This window comes from Oncorhynchus mykiss, chromosome 7, assembly GCF_057628025.1.
Source record: "Oncorhynchus mykiss isolate SJ-2025 chromosome 7, ASM5762802v1, whole genome shotgun sequence".
NCBI classification, from domain to species: domain Eukaryota; kingdom Metazoa; phylum Chordata; class Actinopteri; order Salmoniformes; family Salmonidae; genus Oncorhynchus; species Oncorhynchus mykiss.
The window spans coordinates 65,645,201-65,672,422 of NC_143028.1; the positions used below are offsets into that span (position 1 = coordinate 65,645,201).

Genomic DNA, 27,222 nt, shown 5'->3' on the forward strand with positions numbered 1-27,222 from the left:
AACAATATAAACCAGAAATTCGACATCAGTAGACCATCCCCTCACCCGCTCTGTTACTATTGAAGAAATTAAGACTAATTTGAAAAAAACGAAAAACAAAGCACCTGGGGAAGACAGCATTGACAGTACGTACACTCATCAAACAAGCACCTGATGAATACCTGCACCTCCTTTCTAACCTCTTCACCACGTCTCATGGAAGGCTATTTTCCCCTACCTTGGAATTCTGCAGTTGTCACAATGATTCACAAACCTGGTAAAGATCCATACAACTGTCACAAGTTATAGACCAATCAGCCTCCTCAGTCATGCCGGGAAGCTGTGTGAGAGTACTCACCCAAAGACTGAACGGCCACCCTGAGGAAATGGGCCTCCTTGGAATCCACCGAGCTGGCTTTAAAAAAAACAAGATCAACTACCAATAACATTCTAAGACTATTTAAAAATATATTTTTTTTTTACAAAATACAAAAGTACAAAAAATGTGTGTGTATATAAAAGTGTGTGTATATAGGTGGATGCATTCCTTAGCCCCAGCCCCCTCTCCCGGCACACGGCTGTGAACTGTCATTTTAATGAAGTTGGTTTTAAACACAATAAACTTATGTCAGGAAAGGAAAAAATTAGAGTAACTAATCTATGCCTGTTCTAATAAAACCTTAGTGCACTTAAGACTCGGGGGATGCCTTGCTTGACCACACCCTCCTTCCTTGCTCCTGGTCTGCCCTGCCTCTTCCACCAAATCATTTGTTTTTAATGTACAGAAAAGAGCAGAAGCTCTGAGCTGCCCAATCAGGTCTATTGCCTATTGTCGTTATAGAAAAGAGCAGACGCTGTCAACTGTTGTTCAGACCCCAGTCCTACCTACTTGCTATTTTAGTATTTCTCCAGTAGGTTTCCTCAAGGAGAAAGACTCCACTTTATTTCAATTATAATAAAACAGAACCACTATAGTAAATACTACAGTAATGTCTGCAAACAAACTACAGTAAATACTACAGTCTGCAATAACATGACAGAAAATACTACAGTGTACTACAGTCTGCAAAAACCTTATAGTAAATACTACAGTATACTACAGTCTGCAAAAGGACCATTAATTACTGTAGTATATACTACAGTTTTCCTTTACTGCAGTACTTATACTATAGTTTACTGTAAATACTACAGTATTCACTGTAGTGTTTTTGCGGACTTTAGTTTGGAAAACACTACAGTGAATACTACAGTAAAGTCAGTAAAACACTAGTCAGTACTATAGTATTTATACCATAGTATACTATAGTATTTTTCATGTTGGGTGTTGTGATTTGTTCATGAAGAAATCATTTTATCACCTAATAAAAAGCATAAGCTGGCAGACACAAAAAAGTTGGTAAAGTTGCCGGCTAATGGCGAGTAAACTATATAAAATGTATTGGGTAAACCAGTTTTTTACCAACCATAATTGCCTACCACCATGACTATGATATAATACCAGCCTAACTTTAATTAGGAACCGAGTGTAGTAGCCTATAAATGTGTCTCTTCTTTTGTTGTGGTTCGCAGATTAACCTGTTTTTCCTTAACACAGGATTAGGAATCCTACTAGACAAATATCTAAACCACAGTATCAGAAGCACAGCAGTGGTCAATATGCTTTCCCCCTTTTTCCTGTGTGACACACTTCCACTCCACCCCCTCTCTCATAACTATAACCTTTTACCCAGAGAGAATCAATAGGACCAAGGCAGGGGACAGAGCTGAGCTTTCGATTGGAACAGAGCATTTGAACAAAGCAGGGGATGTGGTGAGGTGTCGGACAGGGTTGTCTGGATTGGTTCTGGCCTAAGGCAGTAGGAGGAGACTTTCACAATGAATGGGAGTTCTGGGAACACATGTTTACTGAAGTTGTCTGGCTGTGCAGGGAAAGGAAGCAGAGAGAGGAAAGGAACACAACAAGAGTAAGATCTGCTTCATTTGCTATCAGAAATGTAGACGTTTGTAGATATGTGCAGATTATGCAGAGTCACTCTGGGGATCAGACTTCAGTGTCTTAAGTGCTTGATTTATAACTTGTGGGCCCTCCTTACGTCTGTAATTGTAGAGTTAGTATATGTATGTGTGTGCTGTTATTGGAAGTTAATGTGTATTTTTCTTTGTACAACAAGCTGTAAAGTGACCAAACTGCAGAGGTAGAAAATCTGAGTGTTATGTGACTGAGTTTTGTTGAGAAAAAATGTAGTGTCAGCTGTCCTCTTTCCTCACTCTCTCCTGTTACATATTATTTAAATAAAGGGAACCAAAGAAGCAACCAAAGCAAGACATGTAGTTCTTCCTCATTACTCCTCTTTCCAACTCATAACTCCTGATAACACCTCTACATAACTCCTCATAACGCCTCTACATAACTCCTGATAACACCTCTACATAACTCCTCATAACACCTCTACCTAACTCCTCATAACACCTCTACATAACTCCTGATAACACCTCTACATAACTCCTCATAACACCTCTACATAACTCTTCATAACACCTCTACATAACTCCTCATAACACCTCTACATAACTCCTCATAACACCTCTACAAAACTCCTGATAACACCTCTACATAACTCCTCATAACACCTCTACATAACACCTCATAACATCTCTACATAACTCCTGATAACACCTCTACATAACTCCTCATAACCCTCTACCTAAACCTCTACCTAACTCCTCATAACACCTCTACATAACTCCTCATAACGCCTCTACATAACTCCTGATAACACCTCTACATAACTCCTCATAACACCTCTACCTAACTCCTCATAACACCTCTACATAACTCCTGATAACACCTCTACATAACTCCTCATAACACCTCTACATAACTCCTCATAACACCTCTACATAACTCCTCATAACACCTCTACATAACTCCTCATAACACCTCTACATAACTCCTGATAACACCTCTACATAACTCCTCATAACACCTCTACCTAAACCTCTACCTAACTCCTCATAACACCTCTACATAACACCTCATAACATCTCTACATAACTCCTGATAACACCTCTACATAACTGCTCATAACACCTCTACCTAAACCTCTACCTAACTCCTCATAACACCTCTACATAACTCCTCATAACACCTCTACATAACTCCTCATAACACCTCTACATAACTCCTCATAACACCTCTACCTAAACCTCTACCTAACTCCTCATAACACCTCTACATAACTCCTCATAACACCTCAACATAACTCCTCTTAACACCTCTACATAACTCCTGATAACACCTCCACATAACTCCTCATAACACCTCTACAAAACTCCTGATAACACCTCTACAAAACTCCTGATAACACCTCTACATAACTCCTCGTAACACCTCTACATAACACCTCATAACACCTCTACATAACTCCTGATAACACCTCTACATAACTCCTGATAACACCTCTACATAACTCCTCATAACACCTCTACATAACTCCTCATAACACCTCTACATAACTCCTCATAACACCTCTACATAACTCCTCATAACTCCTGATAAGTTCCTTCATTATTTTACAGGCTCTGCTGTCTCTCAGGTTGGGCCAGATCTCTTGGCTGGACTTCCTCAATGATCATTGCACATGTAGACATGTTAGCTCAGTGAACAAACACAACCCTTTAACCCATGAGTCTAAGCCCTGTCTAAGCCGGGGCCTTTCTGCTATTAGCCCGTACAAACACATTGAATAACAAATTTACTACATGGAACAACAGATAGTCCACCCAAAAATCAAAAGGAAGTTTGTTCTGAAGTGTCTGCCATATATCTGTGAGATATAAGAAACAGGAAACATTATTATTATTCTATATATTTTTTAAACATATATTTAACCCTTATTGTTTTGGCACTAAACAGGCTCCTTATATACTTCCATTCATTTTTTCAACTGGTACCAGGGGACATTCAGACGAGTCTTGTGAGGCCTGTTGGTCTCCTAGGGGAAAACAACCAACATGTACGTGTTCGTGAGAGTATCACCTTTACACAGAGGGGTGACAGGCTCTGCTGTCTCTCAAGTTGGGCCATATCTCTTGGCTGGACTTACTCAATGATCATTGCACAAGTTAGCTCAGTGAACGCACACAACCCTTTAACCCAATTCATCAATGTTTTCAAGAACATTGAGGACCTCAAGATGTAACTATACTTATGGACAGACTAGCATGAGGCATCTAAGAACATCATCCCAGAAACACTGAACACCAATGGCAGAGGAGCACAGTAACAGGAGCACAGGTCAAATGTGACGTCATATCAGGCATATCAGGCAGTAATCACTGACTTCTTCTCATACCAGTCCCCGTCAGCCGTATAGTTCTGACCTCTGTTTCCAAGATTTCATGATCACATGCACCATACCCAGTAGTACACTCTATACCCTCTCACCCATCTGGAAGCCCTGACATAGACTGAGCAGTAGGTAGACTCATCACCCAGGACACCATTGGACACTCCGCACTTCAGAGATGACCGGTACCCAGCTTCTAAACTACCCTGCCACAGACTCTCCCTTCAGGTCTCCCAACTCCCACTCTATTCAGCTCCATTCAGTTGCCATGACATCCCCAATCCCCCCTCTTTCCCAGGCCGCCACGGTCACCTCGCCGCAGCTCCCTCCGGCCCTGTGGCCCCCGCTGGACTTTGCCTTGGGTGCGTTGTCGTGCTGCGGGGCCTGTGTGTTCACTAACCCCCTGGAGGTGGTGAAGACGCGACTGCAGCTGCAGGGAGAGCTGCGGGCGCGGGGGACCTACCAGCGGCACTACCGCGGGGTGGTCCAGGCCCTATGGGTGGTGGGTAGAACAGATGGGCTACGCGGGCTGCAGAAGGGGCTCTCGGCTGGGCTGTTGTACCAGGGTTTGATGAACGGTGTGAGGCTGGGCTTCTACTCCTACTGTGATGCCGTGGGGATCACTGCAGCCCCTGGAGGGAGTCTGATGTCAGGAGCCATTGCCGGGGCTCTGGGTGCCTTCATCGCCTCTCCTGCCTATCTGGTGAGTAGCATGTTTGTTTTGTTGTTTCTCTCGTAGTCAATAGCTTTGTAAAAGGTAAAGAGGTATGGAAGGCACTTGGGGTCATAATGTACATACATAACATATATAGCATCTACAGTATTTACAGTGTGACGTCCCTCCCACTCTGTGTGCTGGGATCTCCTGTTTGGTAGTCTGCTTGTTGCAGGAGGCCAGTGGGCAGAGCAAGAGGGTCGTCAGCTGATGTGGCGCACCTGGGCAGGCTTGGCCTGCAGGCTATAAAGGGAGGCCACATCAGCCAACACTCTCTCTCTTCCCTGACTGGCAGGCTGGTTTCCACCACCGTATGTTTTTTTTCTGTCTGTTTTCACCATTTAACACCCTCTCCACTCATCCACACACTACATACACTACTGATCCTACAGACGTCCACAGCTTATGTTACATTGTTGTATTTATTATTATTTAGTTTAATACATGTATTCCTTTATACATTTAAGTCATGCGTGGTCTCCCTTTGTTGTTACAAAATATGAGCCAGGTTGTAACAACAGTGTTTACCCTACATTGTAAAAACTGATAAACAACAGCAAATTAGCTCAAATTGATTTTAATTTAGGAAATTTCTTCCAATGTTTCCCCACAGAATAGATAGATATACTGTATGTTATCGTATACAAACGTAAGCAACGTTTGAATTGATTATGTTTTAGTCAAATGTTATATCTGTTTGGGCTTCTTGCCGTCAATTTGCAGTCTACGAAATATTTGTAATTATGTTATGGCACCCTGACCATCCGCGCAATAAAAAATCGGCCCGCGGCTGAATCTGGTTGATGATCCCTGTGTTAAGGACAGACGCTGGGAGACGAGAAGCAAGTACAGGGAGTGACCATTTAATAAACAATGGACATGAAACAGAACATGGACAGCGTCTGGACAGGGGAAAACAAATCTACAATAATGCTGACACTGGGAACAAACTGAGAACAGACAGATATAGAGGGGCAAACAACAAAGTGAAGGAGTCCAGGTGAGTCCAATGAGCGCTGATGAGCGTAATGATGGTGACAGGTGTGTGTAATGATTCCGTTCCAGAGAGGCGCTCGAGGGCGCCAGAGCGCCACAGAGGGTGAGCTGGTACAGGCGTGACACCCTGCCCTACAGTATGTGCCCCAATTTCACAACAAAGGCTTTTTGAGCACTCAGTGCATCATACCTTATGGAGTATAATCATAAGTGTCATAAATATTGCACCAGCCATGTTCCCTGTTATAAGAACCTGGTGCATTTGTGCAGGTACTGTAAATACAATTATAAACTGGGTGGTTCGAGTCCTGAATGCTGATTGGTTGACAGCCATGATATATCAGACCGTATACCACAGGTATGACAAAACATTTATTTTTACTGCTCAAATTACGTTGGTAACCAGTTTATAACAGCAATGAGGCACCTCGGGGGTTTGTGGTATATGGCCATTATACCACGGCTAAGGGTTGTGTCCAGGCACTCCGCGTAAGAACAGCCCTAAACCGTGGTATATACCACACCCTCTTGTGCCTTATTGCTTAAATCTATCAAGTCAGCCAGTTCAGCATGTTACGTATCATGTTATGTTCAGGGATGTGATTGTTACTGTGCGAAGGTCAGTGGCTTCTACAGTGGCTGTGTATTTCCCCATGCGTTCAGGCAGTTGCCCCTCACTTGAATCATTTCCCTATAATAACCCATATAATAACCCAAGGTGGCCCTCATATACTCATGCTACTGTTGTTGTTGTCTAGGCTGCATCTGTTGCTCAATACATCAATGAGCCGCATAATCTCTCCAGCATTCTGAAAACACTATACATATAGATATGTTTCTGAGTATCTGGGTCACTAAATATACCTGGCATGTATCCACTTCCAAGCACTACCCAAAATACTTCCCAGCACTCCCTCCTGTCCTTTTTGGCAGTGTATGAAGGTAAGTGAGACAGAATGATAGAAAGAGATTTCTGATTACACAGTATGGGAGAAAGACCAGGGAGGGCTCGGCCTCCGGAGTATGTGTGCATGTATACTGTGGGAGCCAAACTCATCTCAATAACCTAAGCAACGGTCATTGAGAGAGAGAGAGAGAAAGTGAGAGAAAGAACAGTGAACAGTGAGGAAAGACAGATGTGAAATTGAGGTCATGGGCATCCTGAAGGGGTGTGTGTGCAGAGTGCTGAAAAACTTGTACATGTTGTGTAACTAATACCAGGTGTAACCACTGAACAGTGTGTCTCTATATATTGACAGGGTTGTGCTTATTTAATTATAGGGTGATGTACTGTAGAGGCTCTCTTTGCATTGCTGTGTATGTCAAATGTGTATTCAATACATTGAAGAATCTATGTCTTATTTTTCCTCCACAGGTGAAGACACATCTGCAGGCCCAGACAGTTGAGGCCATCGCAGTGGGTCACCAGCACAACCATCAGGTGAGGGGTGTATGCGTGTGTGTACATGTGTATCACATGTGGATTCAGGACATCTGTTCCCTGTGTTCAAGACCTGCCAATAATTTGTTTTTGTATTTGACCCTTTTTCTCCCCACTTTTGATCTTGTCTCATTGCTGCAACTCCCCAACGGGCTCGGGAGATGAAGGTCGAGTCATGTGTCCTCCGACACATGACCTGCCAAACCGCGCTTCTTAACACCCGCACGGTTAACCCGGAAGCCAGCCGTACTAATGTGTCAGAGGAAACACCGTTCACCTGACTACTGAGGTCAGCCTGCAGGTGCCCGGGCCGCCACAAGGAGTCGCTAAAGCGCGATGAGCCAAGTAAAGCCCCCCCATCCAAACACTCCCCTAACCGGGGCAACGCTGGGCCAATTGTGCACCAACCTATGGGACTCCCGATCACGGCCAGTTGTGATACAGCCCATTATCGAACCTGGGTCTGTAGTGATGCCTCTAGCACTGCGATGCAGTGCCTTAGACCGCTGCGCCACTCGGGATGCCCCATGCCAATACATTTTTAATGATGGCTCTGATATTGCAAAAATCCTGTATTAACACCCTTTTAGTTTCAGAGGTAGGGGCAAACATGCTTTATTTTGTCTTGGTACTCCTATCACACTTACAATAAAACAGTGTTTCCCAAACTTGGTCCTCGGGACCCAAGGGGTGCACGTTTTGTTTTTTGTCCTAACACTACACAGCTGATTCAAATGACCAAAGCTTGATGATTAATTGATTATTTGAATCAGCTGTGTAGTGCTAGGGCAAAAACCAAAACATGCACCTCTTGGGGTCCCGAGGACCCTGCAGTGAAGCTCAAGGCAATGTATAGATCTAAGGTATGCAGGTTTTCTACAGTAAAGTCAACTGGTACAATATCCCTTTGTGTTTGCCATAGGCTGAAGCAATCCAATACCCTGACACACTATCATTTGTGGGTAAAATGTCCACAAGTGATGTAAGTGCAGAGTTCATAAGTTAATAGTAGAAAAATGTCCATACTTCAGAGAGGGATTTCCATTTGAAAACACTTTCATGTTCAACAGCGAGAAGCACTAGGCTATATATGGTAGCCTACACATGTGGTTCGACACTTCAACTTTTCTCCCTCAAAATGTATCTGTCTTCTTCTGAATTTGCTTTACAAGCCAGTTGCCTCTAGCTACAGTTTACTCGAGCATACCTCTCCACACCTTGTGGTAAAAAGAAGCAAATCACTTTAACTGATGGAGGATCCCCTTTCCCTCCCTCAGGGGGTGTCGAGTGCCTTCGCCAATATCTACTGGCGGGAGGGCGTGGTGGGGCTGTGGAGGGGTGTGAACGGGGCTGTGCCTCGAGTCATGGTGGGATCAGCTACCCAACTGGCCACCTTCAGCTCCACCAAAGAATGGGTGGCACGCCTGCAGGTAACTATAGAAACCATGTATGCACACCCAGACTGTGTTGCCTATTGCATTACAAGCCAGGTGTCACACATGCAGATGGCAATCATAGTACAGTACCAGCAGATAAGGATCGTGTTTATAGATTAGGGTTGTCTGTTATTGTCATGCAAAATACTGCCGGTCTCACGGTAATTGGCCGTTAATTAACATAAACATGTTTAGCATCCCCAGGCCTCCACTCATACAAGCTTCAAACAAACCGCTGATGCACACCTTTTGAACATCTACATTGAAAAAAGTATAATAAATCAATTTAATATACACCATCACAATAAATCCATTATTTAATTTAGTCACGTCTAAATAAACATTATGGTATGAAGAAAATGTATTTCTGAAGAACAGAATATAAGTTGGCCTACTGTATGTTATCTGGCTATGCGCCATGCCATAGGCTGTAGGCTTCTTCATTAGCTGACAAGATATGCATGCCATTATTTTATATTATATGATTTTAGAGTAAGAAGAATATAATTGAACTTAGCTGAATAAAATAGAAAGGATATTTTTGCCACTCTGGAGCGAGTGCGCATATGAAGTCGCTATGTTGAATGTACAAGTGATCATTTGAAACAAGTCCTATAAAGTAATAGCGGGTACTATATAGTACTAGTGAGCCAAGTTAGACATTACTTACTATGCACTGAATGGAGCTGTATGCATGCTACACAGTGATGCTGAGGTAGACTTTCTAATCAACAATACCTAGCTCTTATATGGAATAAACACCATACAAAACATGGTGTCAGAAGTCAGAACCAAATAGGTATGAACCAAATAGGTATGACAAATCAAAATATCAAAACGAAACATGGATAAATGCCCCGTAGGAAGGGATTTGCCAACTAGCTAACCAGCTACAAAACATTATAATAAAGATGGACATGGACATGAAGGGCGATACATACAACAACTGGAAATTTGTTCGAGCACAATGGGAAAACTATGAGATAGCTACAAAAAAGGAAGAAAAAGTACGCATAGCAACCATACTAACAGCGTCTTCATATGCCTGAAGCAGAGAACTGACCCGGTAAAAATTATAGAGGCGCTACAGAAATACTTTGAGCCCTCCAGGAACGTGATCTACGAGAGTTACATGTTTAATGCTTGTCAACAAAGTCAATGTGAAACAGCAGAGCTGTACATTGCAAATCTGAGGAAACTAGCAGACACGTGAATTTGGAGCATTACGAGAGGAACTGTCTGTGGCAGGCTTGTCATAGGCACTGAAGATATAACTACGCGAGCGCGCATGCTCAGAGAACCGAACATCACACTGAACAAAGCCACTGGCGTGTCGTTCAAGTGAACAAGCACAAATGCAAATCAGGAAAATTGGTGGAGGTGCACCAGAGACTGTACATTATACATCCCATGAGGGACAAATCAAAACGCCAAACTTATGGTCGTTAACAGACAGAGTTTACAGGGGATAATAACAAACATAGAATGCCAAACGACTTACCCTGTCATTACGGTGGTTTAGTACATGCCAAAGCCAAATGCCCAGCATATCGTGTCACCTGTAAAGCATGTGGCAAACGAAACCACTTTGCCAGAGTTTGTAACCAAGCACAAAAACATCTTCTCAATTTATTAGAGGAAGATAATGAGTCAGATGACCAAACAACAGATGCAATGTGGTACATCTCACAGGTTAATTCTGTGGAAGATAAGGCAAAAAAAATGGTTCATTAACCTTAAGCTAGCGCCATTCAGTGATGAGCCATTGACATATAACCCGCGCCATACAATTAAATGTCAACTGTTGATAATGGGATATGTAGGAGGGTGAGCCGGTCAAGGATCGATTCAGACAAGGTGGTCTATTGTATGACAAGTGACAGTTTAATTATGAGTAAAGATATCTGGTACAACGTATACGGGCCATTTCATTCGGTTCTTAAGGAACCAGCAGAAAAGAAGCGCAGATAACAGAGTGCATGTATGTTATATACAGTACAGAAAGTAGGTTGATTCTAGAAGATCGGGTCTTCGGGTTGGTTCAGGCTGAGGTGTAGTCTTCTTGGATTGGCCCTGTTGTGCCGTCCGTCATCCCTCTGGTTCCCGTTCTTTGTCACACAATGTTCAGCTAAAAAAGGAGATTAGGTGTGTGCGCTGTCCTCAGTCACACAATGTTCGGCTAGAAAGGAGATTAGGTGTGTGCGCTGGTTTCTGCAAGTCAAGGCTGTCTCTTCCTCCCAATGTGTGGGTGTATGTCTTATCTGTGTGTCCTCGGCAGTTAGTGTGTGTAATGTGTGTGTGCTGTGTGTGTGGGTGTGGGAGCTATCCTGTATGGGACCTAACATGTTTTACTGTGAAAATACGTTGTCTCAGTTATAGCAATGTAATAGCAGTAGGCTGGTCACCTGCATAAGAAATAGCACTTCCTTACAAATCCCTCTCTTCACGTCTCCCCAGAGACGTGACACAACCTAACTAGATCCAGACACAAAAAGAAAACTTTTCCCAGAAGGAAAAGTTTTGTGATTCCCTCTCTTCACATCTCCTAAGAGATGTGACATAAACTAGGCTAACAATTACAAAGTTTAAAATACCTTCATGTTCTCCATTCGATCCCACTATGTACTAGATTGGCTACCAGCCACCTAGGAACTTACAACCCTCATGTCAAAAGAGAACAACAGCTCATTGAAAAACAGAACAAAAGAAAATGGTGTGAAATTTAAGCCCCCCTTTTTGACACCCACTAGGGTGTCACTCATTATCCCTTATTTCAGCAGTCATAGCATTTCATGAAAAGAAAAACAAAACCTAGTAGGCACTCTCAACCTCATCCTCAAATTCGGGCAGGTCATTAGCAAGCAGAGGAAACATCTGGGAAAGGGTGAAAGGTCAATAGCTCTAGAGATAACCCTAGTGGTAAGGGAACGGATACATGGAATGCAACAGCATCCACAGAGAACCAAAATGGCCGCGAACACCGAAATGGAGACCAAAATGGAGGAGACCAGGGTTTTATATTTACCAAAGGCACTCATCCAGGAGTCCCACATTGAGGTATCAATCCCAGAATGAGATTTCATTTTACCATTAAGAGTCCTCAAACCTTCTAGGGCTACGGTCAAGCTACCATCGGAGGCTGTGTTATTAGGGATGAAAGTACAACACTGTTCACCAAACATAGTGCAAGCTCCACCTTTCTCTGCCGGTAGCATATCCACTGCAATGCGATTCTGGAATGTATTCTATCCACATTTTTATTAACAGTGCACCACCAACAAATGGAGGACTCAAACCCAGCTGCCACCTGATCCACCAACTTGTACTCGTCAGGAACTCCCCTTGGGACTCCAATGGCGTCTATGTACGTCGGATCACCACTAGATGGGGTGGTGGCACGCCTGGAACGTCCCCTCCAACATTCAGGGTTCACCCTCTGGACCCTAAGGATGAGGTCTCCAGCCTCTGTAGGGTAGATAGAAACAGGCAAAAGGAGAGTAACAAGTGCACAGCTTCCAGTAGTATTGGAGGGTAATTTATCAAACAGGACAGTGTTGCCACACCACCACCACACATCTGCTCTGGATATTGGCCTGAAACTCCCAACAATGTTGATTGTATCCAGACACCAATTCCCAGGAACCTGTCCCACATTAGTACCGCCTCCCGTCATTTTGACACAGGTGAAATGTGCCCTGGCAACCTTGTTGGAAAACAATGGTTTCCTAGCAGTAGATTTAGTCATGGGATAGACAGCATCCCAGGCAGAGCAATTACAACTGGGGTTATCCGTAGTCATTAATGGGATTAAACATGTTAGAGTCACATCTGTAACAGACTTCTTAAAACACGGTATGATGCAAGCAGCACAACACATCAATAATAAAAATACAAGAATTAGGGTCAGAAATCCAGTAACCACCATACCAGTGTACTTACCAAACCAGGCTCCCAACCAAAAGAACGGTCCAGACTCCTCCACCCCCGCCATGGTCCTCATCTCAGCAGATAGTGCACCAAGCCCATTAAAGGCCTTAGCTATACCACCATCTGGAGTGGTGTTATTAGGAATATACGTGCAACATTGTTCACCGAACATCTTGCAGACTGTCTGGCAACCCTAGATGTGGCCTCAAGCTGTTCAGACAGACCAGTGAGTGCATCACGGGGGTAATTCACAAAACGCTGTTGATTATAGTAGATATAACTGATCCATGCAGTCTGTCTAGCATCCACTATGGCTGGACCTATAATAGGTAGTAAGTGCCAGAGTCCATCATTCCTACCCAAGGCCTGAAACTCATGAGGAACCCCCACTGGCACTCCCAACAGGTTAGTGTGTATGTCAACTACATCCTCTGTCCATGGAGCACTACATATATGTCTCCCATGGGATGGAATGCTTTCAGGTCCCCTGGATACAGAACCCAACAGCTGTTCAGAAGTAACATCAACAATGGTCAGTGGAATTATCAAACTGGTCAGAGCACACGTACCTTGCCAGTCTCCTCTAAGAATGGGTCTCAGTACTCTTTTGGGTCCACATATCCACCACACATCAGCCAGACCACTAGTTTGGTTTAGGCCTGCAACTGGCCAAGTGGCATTGATGGTCATGTTACTACTGCAATCAGCTTCAGGCAATCTCCCATAGTCCATGCCACTACCTGTACCCGTGATGCAACTGTAATTGCCCCCATATGCCTTAACACCCCAAGGGGCCCGATGAGGAGGTACTGTAGGAAACACAAGGCTCAAAGAGGAACAGAGGGTTGAATTGGGCTGAACCTGGTAAAAACCTCTCAGAATACACAACCACCCCTCTCCTTCTCCTATAGCAAATGGGTGTGTAGCCAGAACAAGTCTAGCATGACTACAAATAGTGCAGTCCTTTCTTCTCAGGGTTTTAGCTGTGTACCTCATATAAGACAGCCACAAATTGTCCCTACCATCAAAACCAGTCTCAGTGCCTAATTGATCAATAGCTGTGTAGTCTCTAACATGAATTACCTGAATGGGATTTTTTAACACAGTGGTGGTAGGTGGCAGGTTCGGTCCAGGGGTGGTAGAGGAGTGTGTCTGGCCCTGGTTCGTCTGGGACCTCTGGTTTTGGCAGCTCCCTAATAGAAAACACACCCATCGTGTCTGTCCCGGTCCTTTGTAGTCCGAGGGTGTAAGTGCCTGCATCAGAGAGCTTAATAGTTTTGATGGTTAGTAGGATTTCATCACCTTTACAAAGTTCAACAGTGCTCCCAGGTTTTCCCCATATGATGGAAAACCTATCCACCTTTGTGGGATCCCCTATGCTATAAGAATACCCTCTTCTCCAATCCTAGAATTGTCCCAAGTTGGTTATCATGTAATCCCCATATGGACACCCTCCCCCATTACACAGGTACACTGACACTCCTGCAAAGCCCCACCCTCTCCCAGAGAACACATCACTAGCAAGAGCCAGACACATCTTCACTTCTATGAACAAAAACAGGGGTGACAGGACAGGGAGGGTTACTTCATTCGAGAGATGGCCCCCGGAATTCTGTTAATTCCAGTTCTCCTCTCGAACACTGTTTATTGTTCGACAGTGTCATGTGTCCTACCCTCCCCCGTGCGATATGAATCCGGGTAGCTCTTTCAGCTAGCTGTCACCAGGAGTCCTTGTATGGTCCCCCCAACAAGCCTCTGGGACTGGATTGAGTGACTTCACCTGTAGTTCACCTGTAATGCATAAAATCCTGGACATACAGGCTTGGTTAACAAACAGTTTCTCATATGTTTTATCTGATTATATATTTAGTTTCTTATCCAATAGGCCCCATCCTATCCTAGACCACAATTTACCCATCCCCCTTTTGATACCTGGCTCTGCCCAGGTAACAACCTTACCTACTCTAAATAATGACTTAGGTAAGATTAGTATATTATCCTTCTGTTCTGACATTATCATGTAGGAGCGCCCCTTTCATTTTCCACATGTCCAATTCTCCCTTTTGTCTCCACTCAGTAACTGTTATCTACACATTCTGTTATCTTTGCTCGTCCTGGCTCCCTTTTAAAACTTATCCTCTCTGCTCTCCAACCTTCAAGGTCTCTGCAGTGCAGGGGAGGGCTCTTCTGTCTGCCTTTTCCCCTTATCTGTCTGTAGCTCGTTTTCTCATGTTTCCAAATTTGAACTAAATGTCTCACTGTTTGGCTTTATCTAAACTCATAGATTTTTTTTTTTTGAAAAACATGTCTATGGTGGCACTTTCTAAAGTCCTTATATAGGTTAATTAAACCCCACTATAATTAATTTACCTTTAAAAAATAAAAAATAAAAACAAACCGTATTACCCATGACCACAAATTAAATATTCAAATGGCACCCCCTATACACAGGTGTTAAAACCAAACACAAATATCTCAATTTCTTCCCTGCCCTGTTTGCTCAAAATATGTCCCAAATACTTAACATGAGTCTACCATAAATAAAACTTATCCTAGCTAAATTTTCACACCACGTTCATCAGAGAAAATATATTGACACTATAATGTAAATTTCACTGCCTTTTTGTATTAAATTACCTTAATATCAGTATTACAAATTACCCTAGATTCTCCATCCAAATTGCTTTCCAATGAGGCTGATCAGACCACAAAGGAAAGTTACAATGGAGGTCATAAGTCATACCACCCCTTCAAAGAAGTGTTTCTTACTATATTAAACAACATTCCTCTATCAAAAGATTTCACCTATTTAATTAAGACTCAGAAAATAAAAACGTATAATATTTCATATGTGAGTGTACCCCTTTAAGATATCTTGTCTCTGGGAACATGGAAATCCCCTTAAACCCAAAATGTTTGCTACAAACAAAACCTAATAATTATAATAATACCTTCAAATAATTTGTTTTAAATTTCCTCAATGTTTCATGTAACTCATTCAGTCTTTAAAGGATTGTCTCCCCAAAATGCTTTATACCCTGCCAATAAACTCACACAATTGTGATAAACGTGCACTGTCCCTTTAACGTAAAATAATATCAGCCTGCAATCCACTCTGCGGGCCTTTCATTGTTCCCCATAATGAAAACAGATTCTAATGTTAGTATACCTTAACCTCCTGTTTAATTTCAGTGGTGTTATCTGAACAATCAAACCAAAATCAATAACCGGGAAGTACTTGTGTAAATTAATTAAAAGAACAAAATAAATCTACCTTATTTCTCAGCACTTGGTTAGAACATCACTCCCGTTTTACATCGAACACACCCTTCGCCCCGTCCCTAGTGTATATCTTATCTATTATTCAGTGGCTCAATTAATGTTTAACGTAAGTATGTTCAGATGTTGATTATGTAATTCTACAATATTAGTATAGTTCAAACCTCATATAATATATATATATATTTTTTTAGAATTTAGGAAATACTTTTTCCACAATAATTTTAAATATTGGTAATGATATCAGGGACTTGTGAAACGCCGTTTACATTTAGTCTATAGTCAACACACAAATATTCTTACATGGACATAGTCTTAAACAAAATTGATCAATTAGAACATCTTATTCTATGACATCACACATTCGTACATTTATCACATTCATTCTGGCCACAACACAAAGCGGACTTTTCAGTCCAACTAACAATTAATCTATTGTAGACACCTCACCGGACACTACCGGCTATTGGATTTTACCTCACCGGACACTACCGGCTATTGGTTTTCTCTAAAACACTAATTGAATTTATCTTTTGCAGATGGATGATCGAATCACACTCAGATGTTAATGATAAAACTGATCACGCCCTTTTTCAGACGCCCGAACGAATATCACTTATACAAAGAATATAATCCTGATCACATCAATACTCAATAATAGACCACCTTACCAGACACAGCTGGACCGGTCACTAGCCGGACTATCGGTGAAAATCTATCCTAGACTATATTTTATTCCTTACTGGTGTCTGCCACCAGACCGTTCACAGCCGGACTATCAGAATATTCTATTAATATTAGGTCTACTACTACATATCCCTTACCGGTGTCTGCCACCGGACCGTTCTCATGCCGGACTATCGGAATATTCTAACTACTACTTATCCCTTACCGGTGTCTGCCACCGGACCGTTCTCATGCCGGACTATCGGGATATTCTAATTACCACATATGTTTACTTCACTGTCAATTTCAAGTCCATTATTTATGTAAAATTTACACAACAATTCTTACCCACACTCGGTACTACTGATCGTAATTTGGTATGACTATTCGACAATATGCAAAGTTTGATAAAACAGGTTTTGCTTACCTTATTTTGTGGTCGACCAGAGATCAGTTTCCCGAGTTGAGCAGAATTGTTGTCCACCCCCGAATGGTTTTCACCTGTCCTCCGGGAACCGTCCTTTCACCAACTCGCCCCCTCACACCCACATCAACCACTCTGGACTGGGTCGTTAGTAAACCATCTCTCTGCTACCAAGTTTCTGTTGATAATGGGATATGTAGGAGGGTGAGCCGGTCAAGGATCGATTCAGACAAGGTGGTCTATTGTATGACAAGTGACAGTTTAATTATGAGTAAAGATATCTGGTACAACGTATACGGGCCATTTCATTCGGTTCTTAAGGAACCAGCAGAAAAGAAGCGCAGATAACAGAGTGCATGTATGTTATATACAGTACAGAAAGTAGGTTGATTCTAGAAGATCGGGTCTTCGGGTTGGTTCAGGCTGAGGTGTAGTCTTCTTGGATTGGCCCTGTTGTGCCGTCCGTCATCCCTCTGGTTCCCGTTCTTTGTCACACAATGTTCAGCTAAAAAAGGAGATTAGGTGTGTGCGCTGTCCTCAGTCACACAATGTTCGGCTAGAAAGGAGATTAGGTGTGTGCGCTGGTTTCTGCAAGTCAAGGCTGTCTCTTCCTCCCAATGTGTGGGTGTATGTCTTATCTGTGTGTCCTCGGCAGTTAGTGTGTGTAATGTGTGTGTGCTGTGTGTGTGGGTGTGGGAGCTATCCTGTATGGGACCTAACATGTTTTACTGTGAAAATACGTTGTCTCAGTTATAGCAATGTAATAGCAGTAGGCTGGTCACCTGCATAAGAAATAGCACTTCCTTACACAACTAGACATAGGATCAACAGTGAATGTCATAAGCTATGGGGACCTACAGCGAGACACGCAAGACGGCAATCCAGTTGTCGTAGCCAGAAAAGCTACAGTCAAGCTATATGACGGCACACTGATAAATACAACAGTAAAATGCAATCTCAAAGCAGATCATGTTGGAATAATGTTTCATATCAAAGTTCAGTTCATGGAGACATCCCAGCTTCCTCTGTTGTCAGCTGACTCAGCCTACTACATGTGAACCACATCCATGTGTTACATCACCTCAACACCCCAAGCACCACATCCACTGATGTCATCATGACAACTGAGGAGATCGTCTCCAAGTACAAGGACGTGTTCGATGGGCTTGGCTGCCTTCCTGGAGAGCCACACCTAGAAGTAAACAATGCAGCCCGGCCTGTGCAGCAGCTACCAAGGCGGATACCCATTCCACTGAAGGAAAGGATCACAAAGGCCATACATTCAATTGACAATGCAGACATCACCGTGGATCACCAACATTGAAACACCTGATAAACTATGAATATGCATGGACCTCAGTGCACTCAACAAAGCCTTACTGAGATCGCACTTCCAGATGCCCACAATAGAAAATATTCTACCAGAAATATGCAACGCAAAGGTATTCTCAGTACCAAAAATGTATATTGGCAAGTCAAACTTGAGCAGCTACCTAACAACTTTCTGGACACCTATTTGGTTTGGGCACATTGACTCAGACAGAACAAAGAATATCTCTCCATTGTTTTTGCATGTAACAAGTTTTTTATTTTTACCCCCCTCTTCTCCACAATTTCACCTATCAGACTATTCTCAATTTAATTTTGTCTTTACTAATATGTACAAGTAGTTTGGCTTTAGAATGACCCGTCATCAGATGGGCAGGAACAGTGGCAGGGGGAGAAATAGGCCGCACGCCTTCCCGCTGGTCCGTTTTTCAGTGACGCCTGGTAGGCTACTACGGTTGTACTACTTTGGTGATTAATATGATCCAACCTAACCTATGATCAGCTGAGAAATAAATATAAGAACACTTATTTCACTCCACTCATCAACCACTATTTGCGGCGCATGCTCTCGCTGCGCGACAGGCGATATTCCGCCCTAACTCTGAATGTCATGGGATCTACAACCCTGTTCCTGCAGTGCTTAATTTTATAAACCAAGCGAAATCTGTTCGGAAACATTGATAGTATGCAAACATGTTTTCACAATGAAACATATTAAACTGAACTACTGACAGCCCCACTGCACGCTCGATTAAGAAATAAAGAAGAAAGAGGAGATGGAAACGCATGGTGGTGAAATATTCTGTATAGCCACCCCATTAATTATAAAAAATATATTTTTTAAATGCCCTATTACTAGGCTATTCAAAATCAAATAAAAATGAATTATAATTGTAAGCTACCTGTAAGCCGCCCTGCACAATCAATGAACCAACAGCATTGCCTACATTCTCTCCCAGACTCATGGATATACATGTTGGAGTGTAGCATAAGGTAACCAGTCCATCCAGTATGGATAATAATACAGTCTACACTCAACGGCGATTACTCAAATTTGTTTCATTTTGGAGTAAGGCTAGACAAATTATGTACCAAAGACATCTTAAATCAGTTGTGTTTTATGTTTTCTGCCATGCGTAATATGCGGTAGGCTATGTATTGTATAAGTCACACTCATTAAAAAATATATAATTGGGCTTATACGCTTATGCATATGGATGTTTTGAATGAATCATCACCATAGAAAGCTCTGTCCATTTCGTTGTTAGGCTTTGAAACAACATCCACAACGACCATGTTTTACACTCAGTTTCAACCTGCTGTTGAAACTTTTTTCTTCAAATTGATCATCACGGCGAGGGGAGTTGTAAAAGCAGGATACTGTTTTGATGATGTGTTTGAAGTGATTTTCGATTGCATGTGCATTGACGTCAGAGTGGTTAGAGGGAAAGTAGAGCCCTGAGTACCAGGCCATTAGCGACCTGGTGGTCATTAGCAAGTTGGGTACTACCAAAGCATGTCCAGAGTGCTAAAAGGAGAATGCCGTGACTCAATGGCCACGTGGAATTTTACTGCAGTCATGACTCATGACTGTCGGTGTGGCCATAATACAGTGACCAGTCCTAATCCAGAACGATTGATTGTTTCTGAGTTGATTGTTCTTTTACAAGGTACATATGATACAAGAAGCCAACAAGATATGAATAATCTGGCACCCCTACCTTTAGTTGATTTCTCTCTGTGTCTTTGTAGTGGTACAGTCCAAACAGCTGGCTGGTTGCCTTGACAGCTGCCTGTATCAGTGGAGTAGCAGTGACAATCACCATGACCCCGTTTGATGTCATCAGCACCCGCCTCTACAACCAGCCAGTGGATGAGCATCATAGTGTGAGCCTTTTTTCAATGTCTTGTTGTCTTTCACCCATCATTATTGGCATTGCCCAATTCACCCTGATATTCCCTGGCCTCTCTCTTGGCTTCTAAGTACCTTTCCTTCTCCATACACTGTACACCCCTAGCTCTTAGCTGTTCAACCCAAATATATAAAATATCTATACTGTAACTATCTATAGCTGTTGAACTCACAGTTTTATCCTCTACCTCTCTTGCCTGTCTGTTAGGGTCGTCTGTACCAGGGCTTCTCAGACTGTCTGGTGAAGGTGTGTCGGACCGAAGGTGTGCTGGGACTTTATAAAGGCATGGGTCCTGTATTCTTCCGCCTGTGCCCTCACACCATTCTCAGCATGCTCTTCTGGGACCTGATGAGACAGAGAGCCTTCCAGGACGCCCAGAACCAGAGCTGAAGAGAAGAGGATATTCAGCCAATCCTGGATGACAATGGAAGTTGAATTTTAAAATAATGATTCATTACTAAACCCAACAGGTTTTGGTCTGTTGCCTTCGTCAGAGCCAGACCTGAGACAGAGGGCCTCATACGGTTTAATAATTGACAGGTCCATTGGTGGAGAGAAGGAGAGACATCGAGGAGTAGACACTCTTGCACTCACTCAGTGGTTGACAGAAATGATACATAATGGCTTGACATACATCACTTAACTTAAACAATTTGTTCCATCTCCAGTTTATTTGACTGACACTGCAAGTTCCTGGACAGTGATGTTGAAGGAGGATATGGAAGATGAGGCTCACTCCATGCCTTAAAGGGGCAATCAGCAGTTGCTATATACATTTTTGGACTTATACATAAATTATATGTATTCATTGATTCTTAAAGAATATAACTTAGAATTTCTCCATGAGCTTAGTTCAAATGGAATACCCCATCAGAACCCAAAATAGAAGCTTGTTTTACTCCAGTGTTTGTAAACAAAGTGTAAATGTAAATAAACACTATATATCCTCAAAACATGGTTACAACTATAATTTTGATATCATGGATGGTCAGTCCTTGCATCCACAGTTCTGTCTATGGATTTAAGAGTGGTTACATTTCTCAAGCCACATCCCTCAACTTTGACCAAAACAGGAATCGGGGAGGTCTCTTGTATTTTTTTTATGGATTCAACTGCTGATTGCCTCTTTAAGATCAAAAGTCAAACTGTGCACAAGAAGGCCCATTATTAATGAAGCAAGACGAAGGTTGGTCAGATCAACAATTCTGTGTAATATGTGGCTTTTATTCTAGGTTAGTGACCTAGATAATTTTGAGGCAACAGTTTTACTGATATTTTTGTAATTTCCATGTAATGTGTGAAAATAAAAATGCTTTGACTTGTGCATGTCTGAAGATGAGAAAAATGTAAAATAAATTGAACTAATTGAAGTATATGTATAATTTTTATATTGAATTGCCATTAATAAAGACCATTCTACTTTAAAATTGGAATACACATCCGTTTTAATATTCACAGACCCCATTGACGGCACAGATGAGTACCCCAGCCTAGCTTCTGAGAATGCATTTTTTAAAGACAACAGTCTAATCTAGCAGATTCCCTTGATGCGATTTCAGACAATCATCTATTGCAACCCCTTTTGATCACGAAACATCTAGGCCTCCTCGGACAGGGGGGCACACGTCAGACCACAATCATACGACCTTTGAAACTTCAACACGAAGAGAACACACAAGTGATCAATACGGTGAAAATGAAGGCAACATGAAAACCATCTGAAGAGTTTCGTGTTGCGGAGGAAAGGATACTAATACCTCCTACTTGGTCACTGCGTTTCTAATCAATGGCAATATCACTGTACATTTTGGATCGAAGTTTCTAGCATTGGATGCATAACACATACTTGTGCCAGTCAGAAAAAACGAAAAAATGTCAATGTCTCCCTCAAATTGGCTAGCGTGGATCCCGGTGTGGCTGCCATTTGACTCCAACCCTTTTGATTGTGTATTGCAAGGTGGGTCGCTATACGGTTTATGCATTCATCCGTTCGCGTCTATGTTATTGCACCGGTTTCATATTAAGTCCTTGAATTATGGTGGTGATGATGAAACGATCTTGTTCAGAAACTTTATTGGTGATGCTGATAGTAACGCGCGCGTGTGTGCTTGTGTTCCTCAGGTCTGGTTGGTGCGTGTGGAATCTCAGTGTTCTATAATCTCATGAGAGTTCACCTACTCCTTCAGTCAATCAGGTGAGATACTGTTGCTTTTTAATATATATTGTCTCAAAACAATAAATAACCTCTACGGTGTTCATGAATAACCTGTGTTCATGAATGCTTACATCAAATGCAATGTTGTATGCGATAGTGCATATGTGTACAACGTTACTGGTGTACACTTAACTTAATCTCTCCCCTGTAGCAGTGGTTCTGAATATAATGGGGACAGTAAAGACAAGGGAAGGTCAGAGTCTTCGCCTGCAGCAGGGAACAAGCCGTTGGGGGGACATGGGTTGAGTGGTGTGCTGCAGTTTTGGTTCCTGACTGGCCTCCTGTCTCTGGTCGGCCCCCGGGTCTCCTCTCTAGTGGTCCTGGAGTTCTCCCTCAGGGCCGTCGCTGCCTGGATCACTGCAGGACCGGTGAGACACACACAAACACGCACACATCAACACAGTGTGTTTAATATTGTTTTTTGGTTCCTTTTGTAAATATGGGACACCAGTGTTATTTTTGTGTTTTGTTTTGGGGGACATTGTCATTCATTGTTCTATAAATGTATTCCTTAATCCATGCATTAATCTGTCTGTCTGTCTGTCTGTCTGTCTGTCTGTCTGTCTGTCTGTCTGTCTGTCTGTCTTCCTGCCTGCCTGCCTGCCTGCCTGCCGCCCAGGATGTCCTCCCAGGCAGCACCAAGCTCATGCTGGTCCAGTGCCAGTTTTCTCTAGGCTGTGCACTGAGCTGCAGTCTCCACTTCCTCCAGGAGGGGGCTCCCCATCGCTCACTCAGCCTCCTGCTGGCGGCTGGTCTCAGCTGGCTGCTGGCGGGACACTGCCACTTTCTCTGGGGCCACGTCTCCAGGCTCTACCACCTACACAGCTCCCAGCGTTACTGTGGGGTCTGCATCACCCTCCTGAACTCCGGCCACTCCCTGCTCCCCTCGCTGCAGAGAGCCGTGCTCCTGGCCTTTGCCGTGGCTGGCGTGGCCGGCCTCGCCACCGTGCACCACCACTTCCTGTCCGAGGCGGAGTCTCTGAGGTTCTGGACACCACTGACCATCTGCTACACCCTGTTGGTGGTCTACGTTCAAGGTGATGCATCACTTAGATTGACTTGATTTCCATTGAAAATCTTAGCAGCCCAAAGAATGAGTTGAATCAATCAATTGAGAGAAGTAGCACCACAACAAGTAGAATAGCCTCTATAAGATCAGGGTCATGTTCAGTAGTGAGGAAACATTTCACAACAGAGTGTAATGGGGCAAGTACTACCTCAATTTGTCCAATAAGAACACATATTTTCATGTTCAGTCACAAAACTTTGCAGTGTGCCCTACTGAACAGAATCACCTTTATTTGCCATGTACATTTACACATACCTGAATTTTACTTGGTGATATGGTGCTGCTAGTGATAGACAACAATTAGAGACAGAATACAGACAGCGGAATTTACACAAAGTTTACACACATTATATACAAATAGGTAGAGTGAGCATAGAGCTATAAGAGATTGAGCAGTGGCTCTACAAATATACAGTTGATATACAGTGTATGTACAAATGTACATTATCAGTATATATTTATCTAGCACCCTAGTAGTGTCACGTTTGTTCATTGTCTTCTCTATTGCCCTCCACAGAGGAGCGGAATCGATGCCCTGGCAGTGAGGCCTTGCTGCACACGGTGGCTTTGCGTCTGGGAGCCCTGCTGGTGCTCATGCTGATGGTGGGCCGCTGGACCGACATGCTCCACATCCTCATCACCTTCGTGGGGGAATTTGTCTGTCTCTTACCTTCTCATGACCTCCTCCAAGCCCTGCCCCAGGTTAGTGTGGCTCCACAGCCTGTACACATCTCACTCTTGCTCTATGTTTGCTCACTTCTCTCTCTCTCTCTCTCTCTCTCTCTCTCTCTCTCTCTCTCTCTCTCTCTCTCTCTCTCTCTCTCTCTCTCTCTCTCTCTCTCTGTCTCTTTGTCTCTCTCTCTTTTTCACCTTCTCTTTCTCTCTCTGCAGGGACAGCGAAAACATTTCACAGGGGTGTGGGAAAACAATAGTTTAAACCTAGACATGTTTCTAAAAAAGCCTAGATAATATTTCTGACAACATTGGGTAGGCTATTTGTTAGTCAACTTGTCTGTAATTACATACATGCAGCTTCTCGTCTGTCATAACTTTGCCATAGAAGATTTAATAAAGCTTTGCTTACAAGAAGAATGTTAGAATGAGCATCAATAATAGAATGCATCAATAATTTAGTTGAAATCGGTTACGTTTTCTCTTTCATTTCTGCTTCAAGGACCTTTAGGGACCGGGGAGAAAACACAATACCTCTAATGGCACAGACTTTTCATTTCTGCTTCAAGGACCTTTAGGGAACGGGGAGAAAACACAATACCTCTAAAACGGGAAAGATTCTTCCTCTTTTATGGCACAGACTTTTGTGATCATACGGTAATCATTGATTCCAAATAATTTTCTGTATCTTCATGTCAGTATTCTCTTTTGTTCTATTGCTTTTTAGGTGGAAGCAGAAGAAGACATTCCCAGCAGATCTGCCCAGCACTCCAGCAGCACACAGCAGCACATGTCACCAAGGAGAAGCCTGTGCTCCATGTCATCAGACAGAGACACACAGAGAGACTATCAGGCTGCAGAATACCACAACACAGACCAGTCACTGTTTCACTCTACCTCAGATAGAGAAAAATAACTTGTTCTTCAAATACAGCCATCTACTGGCCTGTCTCACTCTGTGATATGTTGAAATCCTATAATGTCCCCATTTACGCACATTGATACTGTTTTGTCCCATAGACATACACCATTTTTGTCATAAATTATTAAAATAGTCATTAAAATATGAATTGTTGTTTATGACCTTGTTATGACACTGTGTGGTTTGGACCAGTGAAGGGAGACCTAAACAACAAGATCTGTTGTTTCTTTCATCTGTCTTCTCTTGAATTATTAACCAGTCTATTACCACAGTGACAAGGGCGTGGTTGCTAGAGCCATAAATATACAGTTTGTTCTCTGGCTAAGTGGCTTACATAACACTGTATGGTATAGATAAGGTATAGATTTGAGCTGTAGCTAGGAGTTGTAGTCTATTTAGCTTTACCAGATGTCCTGAGTTGACTATTCAAACTATAACAATTGTGATGATAATTTATATTATTTAAGAGGGGTGAGTATACAGTGAAAGATAGAAGGTGGTAAGGAAGTGTTTGAGTGGTAAGTAAAATGGGGGAATGATGAGAAGGAGAGGGTTGAAGATAGGGATGAACTGAGGTTCAAAGACCAGAGGGAGAGAGAGGTGTGTGGTAACTACTCTCTACTGGGTGTACCTTGTCCCTTCAAAAAGTAGTCATCACCTTGTTGCGCAATCATAGTAGATTTACATTTTAGTCATTTAGCAGATGTTCTTGTCCTGGGCGATTTACAGTCAAACAGGAAGCACAGACAGGAATCATGCTTTATCAACTAAACAAAAGAGCAATTAGACCATTATTTGGTTTATGATGCCAGCGTTATGTCTAGGGATTTAAATAGTTGCGAATAAAACCAGATTAAAGTTGAGAACAGGGTTTTATTTGTGGCCAAGACCACGCAAATGGTTTCTAAAATGCAAATCATGCCTACATGCCTTTTCTGTCCTTTTACAAACACACTTGTTGTGAAATGTTCATCATCATCCTGTTTGTGTTTCCCTTGGAGTCACCCTATTTGTACTGAATAAACCAAAAGGCGATTTATTTCAAAGTGATGTAACATTATGTGCTGTTTTCCTACAATGGCCATCTCTTCTCTTACAGAAGTATTAGAGTTGTGTTGTCAGTTTCCCCCCTTTCTGCATCTGGGTTCTTGATGAAGGGAAGTTGTGGTGGAGGGGCCTAGATTTTAGGGGCTGATGTCATAACTGGGTATGCCCTCCTGCACCTGTGACATCACCACAGAGTAGCATTCCATTTGTCAGACACTGGAACAACACAGACCCCCTGACCCAGCTCCCCTTCTGGTAGCTCCTCTCTCTCTCTCTCTCTCTCTCTCTCTCTCTCTCTCTCTCTCCTTTTCTCTATCTTTCTCTCTCTCGCTCTCTTTCTCTCTCTCTCTCTCTCTTTCTCTTCTCTCTATCCCCACTATTTAAGCAGTCAATTTGCTATGATTCATTGCACTGTAATGTGTTGCCTCCTTACTGCTCCTATTAGTCCTATAACTGATTGAGAAGGGGGTTTGAATTTTAAAAAATGAGCCCTGAGCATCCAGTGTTGTTTTACCTTTTTTTTTTTAAATGTATTTGGTTGAGTTGTCAACTAACATGAATTCATCATGAAATCAACAAAACATTTTTGCAGAGTGGGGGACGGAAAGAGAAAAATTAGGGGGAAGAAAAAAAGAGAGGGCAGACTGGATGAGGGAGGTAGGATAAATAAAACTGACAGAACAATAAGGGGAAGCAGAGAAAAGGAGAGAGAGAAGGGAGAGAAAGAGAGGGGAAGAAGATAGCTACAGAGCGAGGGGAGAAGAAAGGCAGGTACAGTCACATCCTGCTGGATTTCATAAGTTAAGGTGGGAGGAAAGAAGGGTGTCTTTTCTGTGTGTGTGT

At 42.7% G+C, this 27,222-nt stretch overlaps 2 protein-coding genes and 1 long non-coding RNA gene across 8 annotated transcripts; 2 read left to right on the forward strand and 1 right to left on the reverse strand.

Annotated features, from left to right (window-relative positions):
* Nucleotides 1–1,717: 1,717 nt before the first annotated feature.
* Nucleotides 1,718–21,881, forward strand: LOC110528406 (solute carrier family 25 member 34). Of its 5 annotated transcripts, none has more exons than XM_021610450.3 (6): nucleotides 1,718–1,943; nucleotides 3,937–5,031; nucleotides 7,415–7,480; nucleotides 8,758–8,910; nucleotides 20,294–20,428; nucleotides 20,662–21,881. In XM_021610450.3, the coding sequence occupies exons 2-6, from the start codon at nucleotides 4,507–4,509 to the stop codon at nucleotides 20,842–20,844; spliced, it is 1,062 nt and encodes a 353-aa protein (XP_021466125.2). In that variant the 5' UTR covers nucleotides 1,718–1,943; nucleotides 3,937–4,506; the 3' UTR covers nucleotides 20,845–21,881. The 5 variants fall into 5 exon arrangements, 4 of the variants coding, with proteins under 4 accessions (XP_021466125.2, XP_036839887.1, XP_021466126.1 ...); XM_036983992.2 differs by having other exon boundaries at nucleotides 1,719–1,943; nucleotides 3,896–5,031; XM_021610451.3 differs by having other exon boundaries at nucleotides 1,769–1,943; nucleotides 4,627–5,031.
* On the reverse strand, nucleotides 12,156–16,174 carry LOC149982638 (uncharacterized). Its single transcript, XR_016497406.1, has 2 exons — nucleotides 13,927–16,174; nucleotides 12,156–12,381 (listed from the first exon to the last, which is right to left on the reverse strand). It is a non-coding gene; the product is annotated as an uncharacterized LOC149982638 (long non-coding RNA).
* Nucleotides 21,882–22,101: 220 nt separating the features above from the next.
* LOC110529017 (transmembrane protein 82) lies at nucleotides 22,102–26,378 on the forward strand. 2 transcript variants are annotated; one of them, XM_036983990.2, is made up of 6 exons: nucleotides 22,102–22,411; nucleotides 22,576–22,648; nucleotides 22,821–23,037; nucleotides 23,289–23,706; nucleotides 24,256–24,440; nucleotides 25,138–26,378. In XM_036983990.2, the coding sequence occupies exons 1-6, from the start codon at nucleotides 22,327–22,329 to the stop codon at nucleotides 25,324–25,326; spliced, it is 1,167 nt and encodes a 388-aa protein (XP_036839885.1). In that variant the 5' UTR covers nucleotides 22,102–22,326; the 3' UTR covers nucleotides 25,327–26,378. The 2 variants fall into 2 exon arrangements, with proteins under 2 accessions (XP_036839885.1, XP_036839886.1); XM_036983991.2 differs by having other exon boundaries at nucleotides 22,125–22,411; nucleotides 22,824–23,037.
* The last annotated feature ends 844 nt before the right edge of the window (nucleotides 26,379–27,222 follow it).

Bases quoted from the DNA above. Each gene is read 5' to 3' on its own strand.
- LOC110528406 (XM_021610450.3), top strand. From the start codon at position 4,507: ATGACCGGTACCCAGCTTCTAAACTACCCTGCCACAGACTCTCCCTTC. The intron at 5,032-7,414 runs GTGAGTAGCATG...TTTCCTCCACAG, and splicing joins TCGCCTCTCCTGCCTATCTG to GTGAAGACACATCTGCAGGC. The intron at 20,429-20,661 runs GTGAGCCTTTTT...CCTGTCTGTTAG, and splicing joins CAGTGGATGAGCATCATAGT to GGTCGTCTGTACCAGGGCTT.
- LOC110529017 (XM_036983990.2), top strand. From the start codon at position 22,327: ATGTCAATGTCTCCCTCAAATTGGCTAGCGTGGATCCCGGTGTGGCTG. The intron at 23,038-23,288 runs GTGAGACACACA...CCTGCCGCCCAG, and splicing joins CCTGGATCACTGCAGGACCG to GATGTCCTCCCAGGCAGCAC. The intron at 24,441-25,137 runs GTTAGTGTGGCT...ATTGCTTTTTAG, and splicing joins TCCTCCAAGCCCTGCCCCAG to GTGGAAGCAGAAGAAGACAT.